The 17,571-nt window shown below is 39.4% G+C and overlaps 1 protein-coding gene across 2 annotated transcripts; it reads right to left on the minus strand.

Annotated features, from left to right (window-relative positions):
- Window positions 1–2,116: 2,116 nt before the first annotated feature.
- Window positions 2,117–16,881, minus strand: LOC129942763 (serine/threonine-protein kinase greatwall). 2 transcript variants are annotated; one of them, XM_056051822.1, is made up of 12 exons: window positions 16,525–16,881; window positions 16,346–16,456; window positions 15,909–16,275; window positions 15,679–15,840; window positions 4,172–4,317; window positions 3,972–4,109; window positions 3,798–3,917; window positions 3,582–3,742; window positions 3,426–3,524; window positions 2,807–3,361; window positions 2,626–2,750; window positions 2,117–2,566 (listed from the first exon to the last, which is right to left on the minus strand). In XM_056051822.1, exons 1-12 carry the CDS (start codon window positions 16,636–16,638, stop codon window positions 2,301–2,303), a joined length of 2,364 nt encoding a protein of 787 aa, XP_055907797.1. In that variant the 5' UTR covers window positions 16,639–16,881; the 3' UTR covers window positions 2,117–2,300. The 2 variants fall into 2 exon arrangements, with proteins under 2 accessions (XP_055907797.1, XP_055907798.1); XM_056051823.1 differs by having other exon boundaries at window positions 3,429–3,524; window positions 16,525–16,880.
- Between the last annotated feature and the right edge of the window lie 690 nt (window positions 16,882–17,571).

A 17,571-nucleotide genomic window follows, 5' to 3' on the forward strand; every position in this document is an offset into this window, starting at 1 on the left:
CAAAGAAAAGTTAAAATGTTATTCAAACACAGCCAATTTGATACTTTTATTTAGATATTTTATAGGAATCAATTTAAAATTTTACCAATCTGAAATTGTTCAATCGAATTGAATTGAGTTGAATCATCTTACACAGACGGAATGAAAATGATAGTAAATTTGACTATCAAAAAATTGATAGTCAACAATCACCTTAGCCGATTCAACCCCAGACTTCTTTATGGTTCCTAGTAAACTGATTTAAGTTTGGTTGGAAGATGGTCTCAATTATGTGGTAGTAGCGATCCACATTAACTGTAACTCGTTGATGAATTTCTTGAGGGTTTTCTGTTGCCCAGTATCTTGAATTTTGTTTATTTACAGTACCCCATAAATGGAAATGGGCCTGAATACCATTTTATCTATAAATTGCTTTAAATATAAACGTCTGAAAAAACGGGAGGCTTTTTGGCGGACCCTGTATTTACATTGTTTTATTTTCCCACATTTCTTTTACAAAAGTTCTACCTTTTCTCATACAATATTAACGTTCGACAAATAATCAGCCCTATCGATATATATTAAGTAAAAAAAATCAATCCATCAAAATGTTTTTGCAATTTCCAACTCTAATTTCCTTTTTTTCAATTATTGTAGCTTCGGCAAAGCTATTCTCCTCATCTCAGTGTTGTGAGTTTGCGTCTCTTTTAATTTTTCTCTTTCAATTTTGCAAACATCTTCGAGTGATTGAGAAACCCTCTTTGAGGTTTTGGTTGTGTCCTTATAAAAAATTACTTTATTTTTAATCTCTTTTGTTAAAAGCTGAATTGACGTCATAGGCCTTCGGCGTCTGGTCCTATTTTCCGCTGAGTTTTGGTGCTGCACAGGTTATGGTCAACTGTCCTCTTTTTTGTTCTCATCAGCGACAGCGGTATTTGATGTGGACGATTCCTCAGGTGGCACTTGGCGTGATGTGCTTTTTGCTCCAAATGATGCAGCTCCAATGCCACTTACAGAGCTGCCAATATTTGTTAAGGCTATCACAGCGTCCTCTAAAGGGGTGAAAGACTTTTACCGGCATGGTCCTCCACCAGTACCCGCTATTTCTTTTTTATTTGTCGAGAGTTTTTTTTTTAAGTAAGACTTATAGTCACTCCAAACCTTTAAAAATATTATACATAATGAAATATGTATACTTAATGGAATCAATGCAAAAAATCACGAACCTACTTTTTTTCATCCACAAAACACAGCCACAATTTCTGGTGACCTTTTTGTATAGTTTTGAGCTATGTCTGGATATTCGCTCAGCAGATTTACCATTCCCTTATATTGCTAAACTTTGTTTTCTCGTTTTGCCTAAAAACAAACAGTCCATTATTAATAACATAAGATAACGAAAAGAAAGAAAACACTTTCCGCGACAAGAACTTGTAGGATTGTATGTTTGTATCCGTCAAGAATAAAACCAAACAAGTACTTCATCGCAAAGCATCGCATGCAAATTGCATGCGTTGAATGTCTGATCAGCTGATGGCACAACTACCTTGAAGCAAAATGTCTCCGATTCGGAGGAAATCGGAGAGAATTCCGCTCTGACGCGACGGTCACCTCGATAGGGCCGAATAACACGAATGAGTTCAAGTCTTACACTAAGCCGAACCTCATCCTTCATCAATATGCGGTTTTTGAGTCTAGCTCTTTTCTTTCTTCTCTTTGAACAGCTTCTCAATGGGATCATATTTGCTTACTTATGTTGATCTTTGCCGTAGTCTTTTCTGAAAGATAAGTGTTATTTCTTCCAAACACATGTACGATATTTCCTTCTGTAATGATTCCCATGGATTCTAGAACTGCTAATTGTTATCATATGTTACGAATAGCAGTCTCCTAGATATTGGAGGGGTGCCCAAATTAAACACGCAAGGTGACCAATATGGTTGGAAGAACGTTTTTACATACATCGGTTTATACAGAGAAATAAACTCCAAGAACATTATTACCTAAGTCTTAATGCCTCCACTCATTTTATCACCTCTATAACAAAAAATGTTGTTTTTAAAAATTATTTATACATAATTTGCTGTGTATTGTTGACAATTCTTGGCTTCTTAACAAAACAAACAAATAAATGTGTTTATTTATAAAATATAAAACAATTAAGAACAATTATTATTAATTAATTAATTTATGTTATAAAGAAGTTGTGAAATTTGACTGTGCAACAATTTCGTCTTAAAGATCTTTAAGTTCTTTTTTATTTTACTAAATGAATCTAAATAAAAGAATTAATATGGCAAGTAGTGAACTTTAGCATTGGTTTAGTCTTCTAGGGCAAAATTTGATAATTTGAGATGTTGCATATTATTGCGAGCATCGAAGTAGGCGGTGTCTTGGGGATTTTCTGGGGAAGGTACAAATGGAGGGGTTTCTTTCTCAAGATTCACCCAATCTATGCAGCTAAAGAATTTCATCGCTTGAACTTCTTTTGCAGCTGGCCTTTCTAGGGGATCCATGGTTAGAAGCAGTTCGACTGCTTCCACGGCTTCTGGAGAGAGTGCTTCATCATCTTGTGGCCATTCAATATCTACAAAAGAAAACGCAATGGAATCATTAAACTCTTCATCCCAAACAAATCTCTATTACTTTTGTGTAGAATGTTGTCAAACACTTTCTGTGGTGTTTCATCATTAAACGGTGGTATGCCAGTCATGAACTCGTAGAAGCAAACTCCCAATGCCCACCAATCGACTGCCTTTCCATGTCCATGCCTACAGACGAAAAACTGTTAACAAACCAAAATCAAAATGATCAAAGAAATGTTTACAATAAAAGCAACTCAGGAGCTAAATAATCGGGAGTTCCCAGAATCCGTTCGTCCGAGACGAGAGCTCCTCGACGAACAGATTTCGGCGTCCGGAACGGCGTATTGACAGTCTTTGGGGTCTTTGGCAGACCAGCTCCTTGATTTATCGGTGACATTGTCGGCTCATCGCCAATTTTTAGATATTGCACTCCACCAGATTTCTCCAATGCCAAGTCGCGTTTCTTTGTCTCCGTCGACAGTGGCAAGGCGAAACGCGTCGCCTTCAGCTTCCCCAGCAGTCCGCAATCACGACGAGGCGCCTTCTGTGATGACACCGGTGTCGAGAAGACCACATTGGCAATATTGTCATTGATGGGCAACTCATCGTCGGACAGAGATCGAACCTTGAGCACACCTCGAATGGGCGACTTGGCTTTTCGCTTCTTTGGCGTACTACTGCCAATGTCTAAAATATCGATTTCCTGCGTCAGGCCAGTGCTCCCCGAGCTCGCATCAACGTCGAAGCCGGAATTATTTTCCGAGCGATTTATCAAATGGATTTTTCTCTTCAAACTCCTGCGAAAAGGGAAGAAGAATCTAGAAAACAGAAATTTGAAGGATAAATGTCAAAAAAATGTACCACCTTAGGTACTCGGGTCGTTTGAAGCTTCGGGAACTATTGCGGAAGGGTGAATGCATGCGCAGGCCACTGAGCTCATTTGTATTACTAACATTATAGCTAGAGACATTGCTGGTGGTTAGTTTTGAAAGGGCATGCGAGTGGAAAGCAACAAACCTTCGGGAGTAATCCGAGCAGCTGAGATCCTCTTTGGAATTGCACAAATTTTCGACTTTGTCAATCGCTGAGATCTCGCAGTTGTTGGTGTTGTTTGAATTTGAATTGGAATTGCGGCTGGACACACCTGAGTCTTCTTGAGTCTTCGAGGTTCGCATCCGCTGTTAAATTAAAGTTTTTTTTAAAATTCTTATAAACTCTTGCAAAGGACTTTACCATTGAAAATTCAAACGATGTTTTACTGAGATCTTCATCAGTCTCTGGTTTTTGTAGATTTGCATTCAGTACGTTTTCTTTCTCTTCCGATGGAGCTCTTGAGCTGGTGTGCTTGCAAGCCTAAAACCATATTCTTTAAATTCTCCGAAAAAGGCTCAGTTTTTTGTTACTTACACTGCAATCATTCAGTTTCGACTTGGAACTGGTATCATTGTCGTCGGATTTGTTGATGGAATGAAATTCAATTGGGGAACTTTTTGCGCTTAGCTCCGTTGATGTGCAGGTATGATATGACGAGGAACTATCTGTTGACTAATAAGGACACACAAATTATTGAGTATTGTTTCAAAGAGTAGAATAGTTGGAAAACTTACTTGGATACATGTGTGCGGTGTTGTTATTGATATATTTATGTCTTCAGCAGAGAAAAACGGTGATACACCAGAAATTTTGCTGTCGTTAACCTTTTCACCATTGCACGATGTATCTACTTCGCTATCAGATGATTCCAGGATTATATCTAAAAGTAAATTCAAATAAGAAATGAGAAAACCTTTAAAGTGTCTATAAATGAGAGAAAAAACATTTTAGTTTTCGATTATAAACCAGTTCAAAAGATGAAAGGAATATTTTGCTGCGGTTTTAAATAGGCCCAGTAAAAAACAAAAGCATGCCACTGTACCTACATATTAGGAGCTTTGGGTAGGGAAAGTGCAAAAAATAGATAGGAACATGGAGGGCATCCCAGATTACTTTTACCAAGGCTATAAACAGTGGATATAAATATAACGGAAGGAAGGTTGTCAGACGAATTCACAGTAATCTTAGACAAGGACATTTTGAAACATCACAAGTTGCACCAACTATAGACGTAATATGTTAACGTCTAAAGGCGTTATCCAATAACCTGATAGGTCTTTATTTGTGTAAATTTAGACCAAGAAAGTCCACAGTCAATCAATTATTTATATTAGGGAAGATCCTGGAAAAAAAACCCAAGAACAACAAATCGAACCAGGCACCATTTTTTATCGATTTTAAAGAGTCATATGACCGCATCTACAAGGAAGAACCATGAAGAGCCATGTCTAGTTTTGGCATCCCTACCAAACTCGTCCGTTTGTGCAATAGGACAATGGAGAATTCTCGCTGCTACATAAAGTTTGGAAACAACTTAACAGAACCTTTCGATATCAAAATAGACTAGGTGATGTATTGTCATGTAAATTCTTGAATATAATTGTCATCCTTGAATAGTTCCACTTCAACACTGGCACCATCTTTCAAAAGTCTATAAAATTATTCGCATATGCTTATGACATAACATAATCCGAATATGATTTCGTGAGTATTGAAACGCCCATATAATCTCCGTCCTACCAAAGGTGCAGAAGCATAGACTATGACAAAAAGGGATGAAAGTACCTATCCGATCGTCGTCGTTTCAAAAGAAAAAGTTCTTCGTTTGATCTATGACGAGCTGTATGCCTGAGATAGCTGGGTCAAGTAGAGCGTATGCGTATGGAAAATAATCTTTCAGTCCGAAAAGTCTTCGAATCTACCCCCACAAGATAGAGCAGCAGAGGTGGCGCGTAAATGTGGAAAGTAACCTCACCCAACGTGGAAACTGGAGACATCTTGCTATTATGTATAGTCTTGTTGGTTGACCGTCCGGAGAGCGATTTATATAACCTTTTTATTCGGCTTCTTTGCATAGTAGTTAAAAACACGAAACTAGATGGACATTTTTTTTCATTTTAGTTTCTTTAATTAATTTCCTGATATGCATAATTCTATTTATTAAATCAAAAGAAGATTCGGCTGAAAATAAACACCCTTTCTTTAAGAGCGTGGCTTGTATTACAAATATATTACAGCTCGTCATATGTGATACGAAGTGAAGAAGGGTTGAAACATTTTTCGGACCGTCGGTCGGAGGATTCCTAAGCACCTAGTATCGATAGCGGATAGCATTGAGTTTTTGAAGCTTTAAATTCTATACGGTTTGTAGTCCCCCATTAAACAATACTGCCGTTAAAGGATAATGATGTGAATCTAGAATACATTTCTGACAGCTTAATATGCCTGCTATGCTATGTAATATTTAAAAGTGATATTCAAAAGAATACTGCCTCTTCTGACGACTTGATTCTTGTAATAAAAACGTATGCTTAATTTTTTTTAATTGAATTTTTTGGATATACAAATGGCATGTTACAACGTCGAGCTACACATCCGAATGCTAAATGAGTGTTCTAGGAGCGATGCGAAATTTGCACCTTTTTTATGTAGTACGTTTGAACAATCAGCCAACATACGTATATCAACGAATCGAAAATGAAAGTGCGCAATAGAGTTTGAGGCAATATATTCCGCAAATTTTCGACCCGCCTTTAATGAAAAATCCTTTAGAAGATCTCGAATTGTTTAAATTGTTAGGGATAATTATTATTATTGTTAGTGTTTTACTATGTAAAGGGTAATTTTGTAGCTGACGCACGCTTCGTGTTTTGTTTCACTGTCAACCATCTTACTGTCAACCATCTTCAGTTTCAAATCAAATGGGGTGGCGCAACAGTCCGTTGTGAACCAGGGCCTAGTGACTTACAACTCTCAACCATTCCTGTGTGCGAGTACTGTTGTCAGGAATGGATCTTCAGTTTGGTCTATAATTTAACCATGAATCGTCTTACAAACGAACACCGCTTTCAAATTATTGAATTTTATTATTAAAATGCTTGCTCTGTTAAGAAATTTCATCGAGTGCTTCTTTTATTTTATGGTCAGTTCAGCAACGAAGCTCATTTTCGGCTAAGCAGAATTGTCGATTTTGGAGTGAGTATAAGCATGTGCAATGCATCCAGAAATAGTCACAGTTTGATGCGGTTTATGGGCTGGTGGCATCATTGGACCGTATTTCTTCAAAGATGATGCGAATCGTAACGTAAATGTGAATATCCAACTTTTTGCTGCCCAAAATGGAACAGTTCGACTATCATTACATGTGGTTTCAACAAGACAGTTTCACATGCCACACAGCACGCGCATCAATTGACTTATTGCGATTTAACGTCTTTGGACTATTTTTTGTGAGGCTATGTTTAAGCTCATGTCCATACAGTCAAGCCCGCTTCAATTGACGCATTCAAAAAAAGATTGAATGCATTTTTTTTTTAAATTGTATGTGTTTTTTTCTTGAAAAACTTTCCTATAGCTTTAAAAAAAAAACCCTTATATAAACATATAAAATCATTCTCGACCACTATCCAATCTTTAAGACAAACTTAGAACCCAATTAAAAACATTTCAAGGGAAAAATAAAATGGGTCATAATTCTTATAAAGAATGCCTCAATGTGGAATCTCCATTTAAAGAAGTATCATAGTCTAAAACGATTCGCGACAAACCACAAGTTTTTTTTCATCACTTGTCGAAGACATTTTTGGCAATCTTAACTGGCCAATAGATTTGGAATAAACACACGGATATATTATTTTGCGATCCGAAACATCAGACGACCTTGAACAAATAATGTTAAACGAAGTTTCCATCGAAGTAGAACTATCAGTTGGAAGCAATTTTCAAATGTAAAACTGATTTTGGAGCTAAAGGCCAAAATTCACAATATGTCTTAACATACAGATTAAAATCAATGGGACTCACATCAAATTCACTCGACAAATTTCGAAAATTTCAAGCAAATATTTAAAGACGATTACTCAATATAAGGACAGAAGAAGACGTAATTTAACGAATAAAACAATTAAATGTGTAGGTCACATTTTAGGAATGCAAGCAAACAAATGTCCGAAAATAATAACCAAAAGGACCCACCAAACGAATCAAGATCGTGAGGAAGACCAAATATGAGATATATAAACGATCTAAGATATTTCAACGACAACTGGTATAGGTCCAAATCTGGACAGAAATTTAACTGTTAACGAATTTGATTAAATCCAAAGAATTGTTGCCTACTATCGTCACTCTGAAATTGTCATTGCGGGCGTTTTCTGGCCAGACAACCCCCGATAAAAGGTATGTTGAAGTCTTTGCTGAGTTAAATCAAATAACTCAGCTTGTTGAGGAGCCTTCTCGAATTCCTAACGTTGTAGTCAATCCGCCAACACCCTAGACTTGTTTCTAATCTCTGATCCTAAAAATGCAAATAGTGTATTACCGCCTCTAGGCATATCAAACCATTGTATCGTATCTGCAAGTTTCTCATGCCAAAAGAAACACAGTTAAACAAACAACTGCTATGAGAACCGTTTGACAATATGAGACTTCTTCAGGAACTTTAACTGATCACTTCTTCGATAGTTAAGTGGATTTCAGCGCAAATATGGTTACAAATTTAATTCTTTGTAAAATGAAAAATGTTATTTCAAATAGGGTGAAATGTATAAAACTCAAGAGTTCGATTCCAACTGTAAGGAGGTTATTAGTATCAGAGATGTAAGTTTCTCCACTGAAGAAACCCGATCAGAAATTGCTTCGAAAAATTATTACAATCTTCAAAAGGTAGTAAACATTTCCGTTAAAACGTAATCCTCGGTTCCGACGCACATCCACAATGACACTCCCTATGTAAGCTCGAAAAAGATTTTATGGGACAAAATATCGCAAGAGTACTAAACGACCTTGACATACACAAATCCGCTGACCCGGATAGAATCCCCCTATTGTTCTGTAAAGGTTTTTTTTCAACGCTGTCAAAATCAATGCGTAAGCTCTTTTATCTGTCCTATTGTACAGGACTTTTTCCGAGTGGAATAACCCGCAGTATGGTTTTCGTCACAATAGATCCACTGGTCATCTCATGGCTTACCTCACAGAATAGTGAAGTAAATCCTTTTGTAGAGAGTAAGATTATTGCATTTGATATTTCAAAAGCTGTTGTTAGAGTTGGGCACCAAGCTTTCATATCGAAAGTGCGTACTTTTGACATTGATGAAGCTCGTCTTTTTTGGATTGGAAACTATCTTTCTAACCGTTCAATACAAGTTGTATTAGATGGTTGGTTTCAAGTCTAAAATTCATAAAATAAATGTTGGTATCCCCCAATGCTCCGTTTTTTGTCTCCGAATCTTCCTTGTATGCCACTTCTAATCCATTAAACTCTTTCGGTGACGACAGTTCTCTTAGCTTTTAAGATTCGTTTCTAGATTCTAGTCATTCGGATGTGGAACTTAACCAACAGCGCATGTTAAACTTATTATATTCCCATCTCGACAGCAGGATGGGGAAATAATAACTGTGTAGGATTTAATGGTTTAGAAACTCGATGCTGTTTACTGTCGTTAAAGAGTAACTCACCCCAGATGCTACTATCCATGAGTGGCACTTTCATCCAGAAAACTAATCAACTTTTTAAAGAATACATATTTGACATTTTCAAAAATGCTGCTAGGTGCAAGAAACTTTTCACCCCTTCATTCATCCAAAACTATAATATAACTCAAATAATTGGGCAGGTGCCTCTCAAGAAAGTTTAAAGGCGAAAGAACTATAACCGAAACATTTACATCCTCCAAGCATTTCAGCCGTAATACTCGCACTTCCGGGTATGTTCATCAGTTGTCTCTTGAGCTCTGTTGTTAACCAAGATGATGTTATCAACTATCCAACGGGTTTCTTAAATTATGTGGATTGCCCGAATTAAAACCTCATAATCGAAAACTAAAGATCGGATAGGTAATCCTTATGTTAAGTCATTTGACTTTAAACAGTTACTTACAGCATTTGCAATGTCGATAAAGAAATGTCAAGGGCAGTCGCTAATTGTTTGTCGTATTACTTTTGATAATCCGTGTTTTTCACATGGCCAGTTATATGTCGGCTGTTCCTCTGACTAAAGACAAACAACTACACTGAGTCCCAAAAAAGGGGCTCAGTCATAATTTATGATGTGTTGTTATTATTTTGATAATATTCCGTTTTATTTTTGCGAAGATATTAGATGCCTCAAAGCCTTCGAGATCGTCACCAAACAACGGTTGAAGTACCTCACGGGCTTTAATCAGTGAGAGGTATTACTTTGCATGCTTAAACGGTGGGGCGGCGGCGCGCGTCGTTTAATTGAGAGTGATCGTATACCAAGACTCACGTTACAGCATGGGCGAATGGAATTTGCTCGCCTTCAGCAAGATTGAACCGAAGCCGACAAGGGAATAGTTCTCTTCACTAATAAGTCCAGGTTTTTTCTACACTCATTAGATGGAAGTACAAGAGTGCGGACAAAATCAGGTGGGAGATACAATTCGACAACAGTTGCTTAGCGGGAAAATTTCTGAAGAGGTTACGTCATGGTGTGGTCAGGAATTTCCATGCACGGAATAATTGGGCTGTGCATAGTGATGATGTTCAAATGGTAGACATGTGCATTCAAGAAGACACAAGCGTCGACAGGTTTTTCTCAAAACCCAGTAGAAAGTTGTCGAGAGAGGGGGGGGGGGGGAGAGATGTTTCCACTAAGGCACCTCTCTTTATCCAGGCGTCGGGGTGACTTCCAGGCCACGTAAAAAATACCTCTAGTTGCGAAACACCAACAAGCCTCGGATACGGACGGATTCACTGTTGAGAACCCACGCAAACGAAATAAGGACAACAAACTTCGGATATGTACGTGGAATGTTAGGTCCTTTAACAGACTACGTGCAGCCGAAAAATTAGCGGAAGCCCTAAACTGCTGCAAGGCAGATATTACGGCCATCCAAGAAGTGCGATGGGATGGACCCGGCAAACGCAAACTAAAAGACTGTGATATCTACTACGGCGACTGCTACCGAGAACAAAGACAGCGTCTATTTGGGTGTGGATTTGTTGTTGGAACTAGGCTCAGGCCAAAAGTCTTGAGTTTCAACAGTGTGAGCGAGCGCATCACGACAATCCGCATCAAGGCTAAATTCGCTAACATAAGCCTAATATGCGCGCATGCCCCAACAGAAGAGAAAGATGAAGACACCAAAGACATATTCTTCGAGCTCATGGACAAGACATATGAGCAGTGCCCTGGCTATGACATTAAAATTGTCTTAGGAGATTTTAATGCCAAACTAGGAAGAGAAGACATAATCGGGAGATACAGCCTGCACGACACTACCTCCGACAACGGATTCAGGCTGGTCGATTTCGCTGCGGGGCGAGACGTTCTGGTAGCTAGTACGCAGTTTACACATCTCAATATCCACAAGGGGACATGGAAATCTCCTGATCAAACAACCGTCAACCAGATTGACCACATTCCAATCAAAGCACGATACTTCTCAGCATATAGGATATCCGAACATTCCGAGAGGCCAATATTGACTCGGACAATTACCTCGTTGAAGCCAAGGTACGTCTACGGATATCCCGATCCAAGAAAAAACAATGAAGTACTGTGAGAAACTTCGACGTTAGACGGCTACAATCGCAAGAGACTGCCATGTCCTTTTCCGATCGGGTCTCTAATAACCTCTTAAGGAGTCCTATGCTGCATGCATTACGCATTGAAAACCAGTGGCAACGTTGCCTTGAAGCCATCAGAGATGCCGCCTCTGAAGTGCTAGGTTATACACGGCCACCACAGCGAATCCCCTGGTTTGACAACGAATGCTGACAAGCGCACGCAGCGAAACAAAAAGCATACAAAACGGCGCTGCACAGGAGGACTAGAGCTGCTCGCAAGCTCTACGAGCAGAAGAGGAAAGAGAAACAGCGTCTTCTTAGATTTAAAAAAGAGAGCATGAGAAGCGCGCGATCAAGGAGATAGAGGGATGTCATAATGGGAAGGAGGTTCGTAAATTTTACCAGCCACGAACCGAAGCCTGTAAAGACGATCAGGGGAACATCGTAGTAGAACCGCAGTTGATGTTGAGAATATGGAAAGACCACTTCTCCAAATTATATAACGGCTATGACGAACCGAATTCCGCTGTAAGGGAGATAGAACCACTCAACCTAGGCGACACAGATAATTCCGACTACCAAACCTTAACGAAGTGAAGATAGCTATATCTAAACTTAAGTCAAACAAAGCTGCTGGAGCTGAAGGCATCGCTGACGAACTATTCAAAGCAGCAGGCGATGACTTGGTAGGGAGCATGCACCAACTCATCTGCAAAATTAGGTCGGAAGAAAGCATGCCCCATGAGTGGAATCTCCGGCAGATCTTGGAAAAAACCCAGGAGCTTTAAACCGCTACCCACCATCTCTTTATCAATTTTAAAGCCGCGTATGACGGCATTTATAGGGAAGAGCTCTACAGAGCAATGTCTAGTTTTGGCATCCCTGTCAAACTTATTCGTTTGTGCAGAATGACGATGGAGAATGCACGCTGCTCTATCAAGGTCGGAAAAGATCTTACCGATGCATTTGATGTCAAAAAAGGTTTTAGACAAGGCGATGCACTGTCATGCGACTTCTTCAACATCGATCTGGAAAGAATTGTGCAAAACTCAACCGTCAACACTAGAGGCACAATCTTCCAAAGGTCCATCCAATTACTCGGTTACGCAGATGATATTGACATAATTGGAAGATCAAAGCGTGATGTCAGTGGAGCGTTTTTGAGCATTGCGACGGAAGCGAAGAAGATGGGTTTAGTGGTCAATGAGGGCAAGACCAAGTATATGCTGTCATCAAATAAGGACACTGAACGACGACGTCTTGGACAACACGTCACCATGGACAGCTATAACTTTGAGGTAGTTAAGGACTTTGTCTACCTAGGCACCGCTATTAATGCAGACAACGACACCAGCGCTGAAATCAAACGAAAAATAACTCTTGCAAATCGCTGCTTCTTTGGACTAAGAAGGCAATTGAGAAGTAAAGTCCTCTATCGAGCATGTAATATCACCATCTATAAGACACTCATCATCCCGGTTCTCATTTATGGCGCTGAGGCCTGGACCCTGTCAAAGAAAGATGAGAGTGTCTTAGGATGCTTCGAGAGAAAAATTCTTCGGGTGATTTTTGGTCCCGTACGCATAGATGGAGAATGGAGGAGAAGATATAACGACGAACTGTACGGGCTGTACAGCGAAACTGACCTAGTTAGCAGAATTAAAGTCCAACGGCTTAGATGGCTAGGTCATGTAGAGCGGATGGACATCAACGCTCCAGCCCGGAAGGTCTTCGAATCCAAACCCGAGGGACGGCGCAGTAGAGGAAGACCGCGACTTAGGTGGAGTACCGAGGTGGGACCTCAACCAACTTGGCGTGAGAAACTGGAGACAGCTAGCTAGGTACCGAGCTGGCTGGAGACGCTTGTTGGTTGAGGCCCAGGTCCGCCCCGGACTGTAGCGCCACCTTAAGTAAGTAAGTAATTTTTACCAATGAAGCCAAATACCTTGGTCTGATATTGGACAAAAAATTAAGTTGAAAATCTAATATACAGGAAAGAGTTAAAAAAGCTACAGCTGTAGGAAACAAATGGGGTTTTCAACCTCGCATAACCTACTGGCTATACACATCGGTCATCCGAACAATACTTATGTACGGGGTTGCAGTATGGTGGACTGCACTGAAGAAAGTCACATACTACGACAAACTCAGCAGAGTCCAACGCACTGCATGTCTCTGCATAAGCGGGGCATTGAGAACCACACCCTCAGCAGCCTCGACATCTTCAGTAAACAAGTGGCAGCGAGTACTGCGATAAGACTCGACGCCTCATCTCAATGGACCAACAACAATGTGGGGCACTCCATCATTTTGAACCTCTTTGGTTCTATACCAAAGTACATAGACTACACCATACCTAAACCCCTATTTGGAAAAAACTTCCAGGTATCCATTCCATCCAGAGATGGGAAGACAAAAAACTTCTGGATAATAAAAGTATTCATTTTTATACAGATGGATCCAAGGCAAATGAGGGAGTTGGTAGTGGTGTGTACTCAGAAAAGCTTAATCTAAGCATCTCATTCCGCCTCCCTAATCATTGTAGCGTCTTCCAAGCGGATATTTTAGCGATCAAAGAGGTCCTCTCCTCGCTAAGAGAAAATGTGATATCAACTTCTGATATCCGCATCTTCTCTGACGGTCAGGCTGCTATCAAATCCCTTGACGGTGTCTCAACCAAAGCTTTAACGGCCCTCGATTGTCGATCGTCTTTTATGGAGATGGCGCAGCAATTTAACATTCACCTCTGTTGGGTGCCGGGCCACAGAGACATCACAGGTAATTGTAGAGCCGATGAACTCGCTAAAAATGGAACCGTCAAACCTATTTCACTTGAAAGGGAGAAGATAGGTATACCGATAGCTACATGTAAACTTATGCTAAAAGAAACAGCTTTTGCGATAGCAAATTCTAGGTGGCACTACTTACCAACATGCGCAGCCACAAAACTCATATGGCCTTCACTGGACCTAAAGCGCTCTAAAGACTTGTTATCTCAAAGCAGACTTCCTATTAGCTCCCTAATAGGCGTCCTTAAGGGACACTGTCTTATAGGCAGACACGCAATACGATTTGGTGTAGCCTCACATGACTTCTGTAGGAGCAGTATGGACGAAGAAGAAGAGGAAACAATCTCTCATCTCCTCTACACTTGCCCTGCTCTTTCACTCAGATACAAACTTCATCTGGGGGACTACTCTTTTGATAATCCCAGTGAACTAGCTAAAAAGGATACCAAATATCTTCTACGTTTTATAAAAAGCTCAAAAAGGTTCGACTAGTAAGAAGTTATTCTCTAGATTCATGTGGTATCACAATGGACCTTTCGCTTGGCCTAAGTGTGTGGATTTTAATCCGCAGCCACTTTAACCTAACCTAAGCCATATCAGCATAATCAGCCTCTCACGTTTCGTAAGGGACTCAAGCTGGTTCCATTGAGCTTAGGAGGAAGCCTCAAGATTCATGTGGTATCACAATGGGCCATTAAACTGGCCTAAGTGTGTTCGTTTCCATCTTGGACAGCCACTATAATCTAACCTAACCTTGGGTGCCTCAAAGCCTTCGAGATGGTCACCAAACAGCGGTTGAAGTGCCTCACGGACAGTGAGAGGGATCACTTTGAATGCTTAAACAGTGGAATTCACTCGCCTTCAGCAAGAGTGTGAAGAAAATTAGGTGGGAGATACAATTTGACAACATTTGCCCATTTCTGAAGAGGTTACGTCATTATGTGGGCAGGTATTTCCATGCAAGGAATAATTGGGCTGTGCAAAGTGAACTCCAATTATTACATCACCATTATTACATCACCACCATTTGAAACACAATGAGACCTCACATTACAGGCTACTTGGAACAAGTAGAAATCGATGTGATGGCTTGGCCTGCCAAGATCCCGGACATGAATCCCATCGAAAATATTTGGGATCTGCTGGAAAAAATGATAAGGTAACGCCCTGCTCTTTCCGAGACACTAAGTAGGCTGACTTCTGGTCAGATTGAGGAGTAAGATCATTCCGATAACGCAATCGTAAAAAACCTTATTCAAGGTATCCCGAGACGAATTAAAGCCTGAATTGTTTGTTTGTCTAAAGCAGAAACATTACAGTGCTTCTGTTCTTTGTTTGATTTAACCTCAAAAACCTCTATCTTTAAGGTTTTTCACCTAATTTTTGCATTGGAAGAATACAACACACTCAAAGGAGAACCGAAATGGGTCATTCCCATCACTGATTATCAACTTAGACCATTCGTTTTGCAAGGCTTGTTGTATAAGTCAAAAGAACGTTAAGCAAACTTAATACTGATGATAAAACAATCAACTTTTAATAGAACTCACTAACTGGGAGCCTTGATTCTTCTTATGGAGTTGCAAAATAAAGAACACACAAATTACCTTTCCATTTGCACTCTTTTCCAAGTAGCAAAACATTCGGATCAAAAGTGTTAAATTTTTAGAACACATTTATTTTTAAATTTGAACACTTACCACACTTGCTATGTTTGTTCATTGCATTTAGAAGATGTGAGGTAGCGCCTTCGTGTTTCTTTTCGGAACCAAAAGAAAGATGCGACGTCAGGGAAAGCAGTTGCCCAGGTGTCCTGGCATTCAAGTTGGGTGAACAATTAATTAAATCCGATATTTCAAGATCTAAAAAAAGAAAACACAAATACTTAGAGAAACTCTTCAAACAATTCCATGATTCCAAATTCGTATACCTCTTCTCAATTCAATCTTACTCAGACCAAAATCAGTCAACTTCACGTGACCAGAGGCCGAGACAAGCATGTTGTCAGGCTTGATGTCCCGATGGACAATTCCATGCTCGTGAAGATATTGCAACGCCAAAGTAATCTCTGCCACATAGAACCTGGCAGCTGGTTCATCAAAGAACCCGTACATGGCCAGCAGGGATTTCAAATCCCCGCCAACCATGTACTCCATGACCAGGTAAACATACGACACCGATTGCAACGAATAGAACAGACTCACGCAGAACGGACTGCGTGATAAGGCGAGAGCATTGCGTTCGGTGATGACCTGCGAGACCATGTTCTTGTTTATCATTTCCGACTTCCTCATAACCTGTGGAAAAAAAACAGACATGTTCTTGAAATATCGATGGAATATGAAACTCCCACTGCACTTTACTCACCTTAACAGCGAATAGCTTGTTGGGATCATTGTTCTTGTAGCCGAGGAACACTTTTCCGAATGCTCCCCTCGAGATGGGTTTGATGATAACGAAATCCTTTATCGTAGGAACCTGCAATGGAATGAATTTTAAAAGTGAGTTTTCAAAGGACTTCGTACGCTCGAGCGGGAAAAGATTACCTTTAGACTATTTTCGTATTTTGTTGTTAAAATATTGATTTTATCGAGTAATTTCTCGCCATCGATGTGAATACTCTTTTTCGGTGTTTTGTGGTCGCTGAAGCAGTTTTCCATTTTAATTAAAAATTACAAAAAACTCACGAGATTTATTGTAAAATTATTAAAATATCAATTGGTGGGGCGTTATTTTGATGATGAAATTGACATTTTGGCAATAGACACGTTTTTTCAATAAGATTTTTCAGATTTCAGGAAATTTTTGTGCGAATTTTTTATTTGAACCGCTTTTCGAAAAAGACCTAACAGTTTATGAAAATATGCATTCAAATTAAAAATGGTTTGGTTTTTGACAGATGTGTTGTTTGACAGAAACGACGCGTTGACAGAAGTATAACTGCTGGAATGAAAGCATTCAGCTGGAATTTGGTTTGAATAGTGAATCGGTGATGGTTGGTGTATGGGATAAAAGTGAATCTGTTATACAGAATTTTCTAATTGCAGTTACTTTTTTAAATTTAAATCAAAAAGGTTAATTATTTGATATAAATACCTGTAAAAATAGAGAAAATATTAATCTGAGTTTATACATCTGTTGCTGTGATTTTTCTTTTCCGATGTGGAATTCATTTGAAACGCTTTAGTTGAAGCATTTCTGTAGCAACTACGTTCTAGCAGTTTTATGGTAAAATCTAACATTTTTATTGCAAACATAGGAGAACCATAAAAGAAGTGTCCCACGGAAGAAGAAGCGCTGCATCAGAGATACTTGTATATAAGTCTGCTATTACACGATTAAACTTGGTTAATGCGAGCCAAATGGTTTCGTTGTTTGAGAAGGAAACTTTTTCGTTTGCATATTTTATAAATCAATGTCATTGGTTTTTGGCTACGGAAAGGCTGCACAAGCATACAATAAATTTCAAGAGAAAAAATGGAGACATTCCAAACAAAAACAAATCGTTATCGAAACGCAATAACTCAGAAAATCTTTAGTTTTTTATTTCCTGTCTATCCTAATACTAATAGCCTTTTCACACCAAACCCAAA

This window comes from Eupeodes corollae, chromosome 1, assembly GCF_945859685.1.
Source record: "Eupeodes corollae chromosome 1, idEupCoro1.1, whole genome shotgun sequence".
NCBI lineage: Eukaryota > Metazoa > Arthropoda > Insecta > Diptera > Syrphidae > Eupeodes > Eupeodes corollae.

Coding starts and splice junctions, on each gene's coding strand:
- LOC129942763 (XM_056051822.1), bottom strand. CDS start 16,638: ATGGAAAACTGCTTCAGCGACCACAAAACACCGAAAAAGAGTATTCAC. Junction 3,918..3,971: donor CGAAACTGAATGATTGCAGT/GTAAGTAACAAA, acceptor ATATGGTTTTAG/GCTTGCAAGCACACCAGCTC. Junction 3,362..3,425: donor CGACCCGAGTACCTAAGGTG/GTACATTTTTTT, acceptor CCCTTTTCGCAG/GAGTTTGAAGAGAAAAATCC.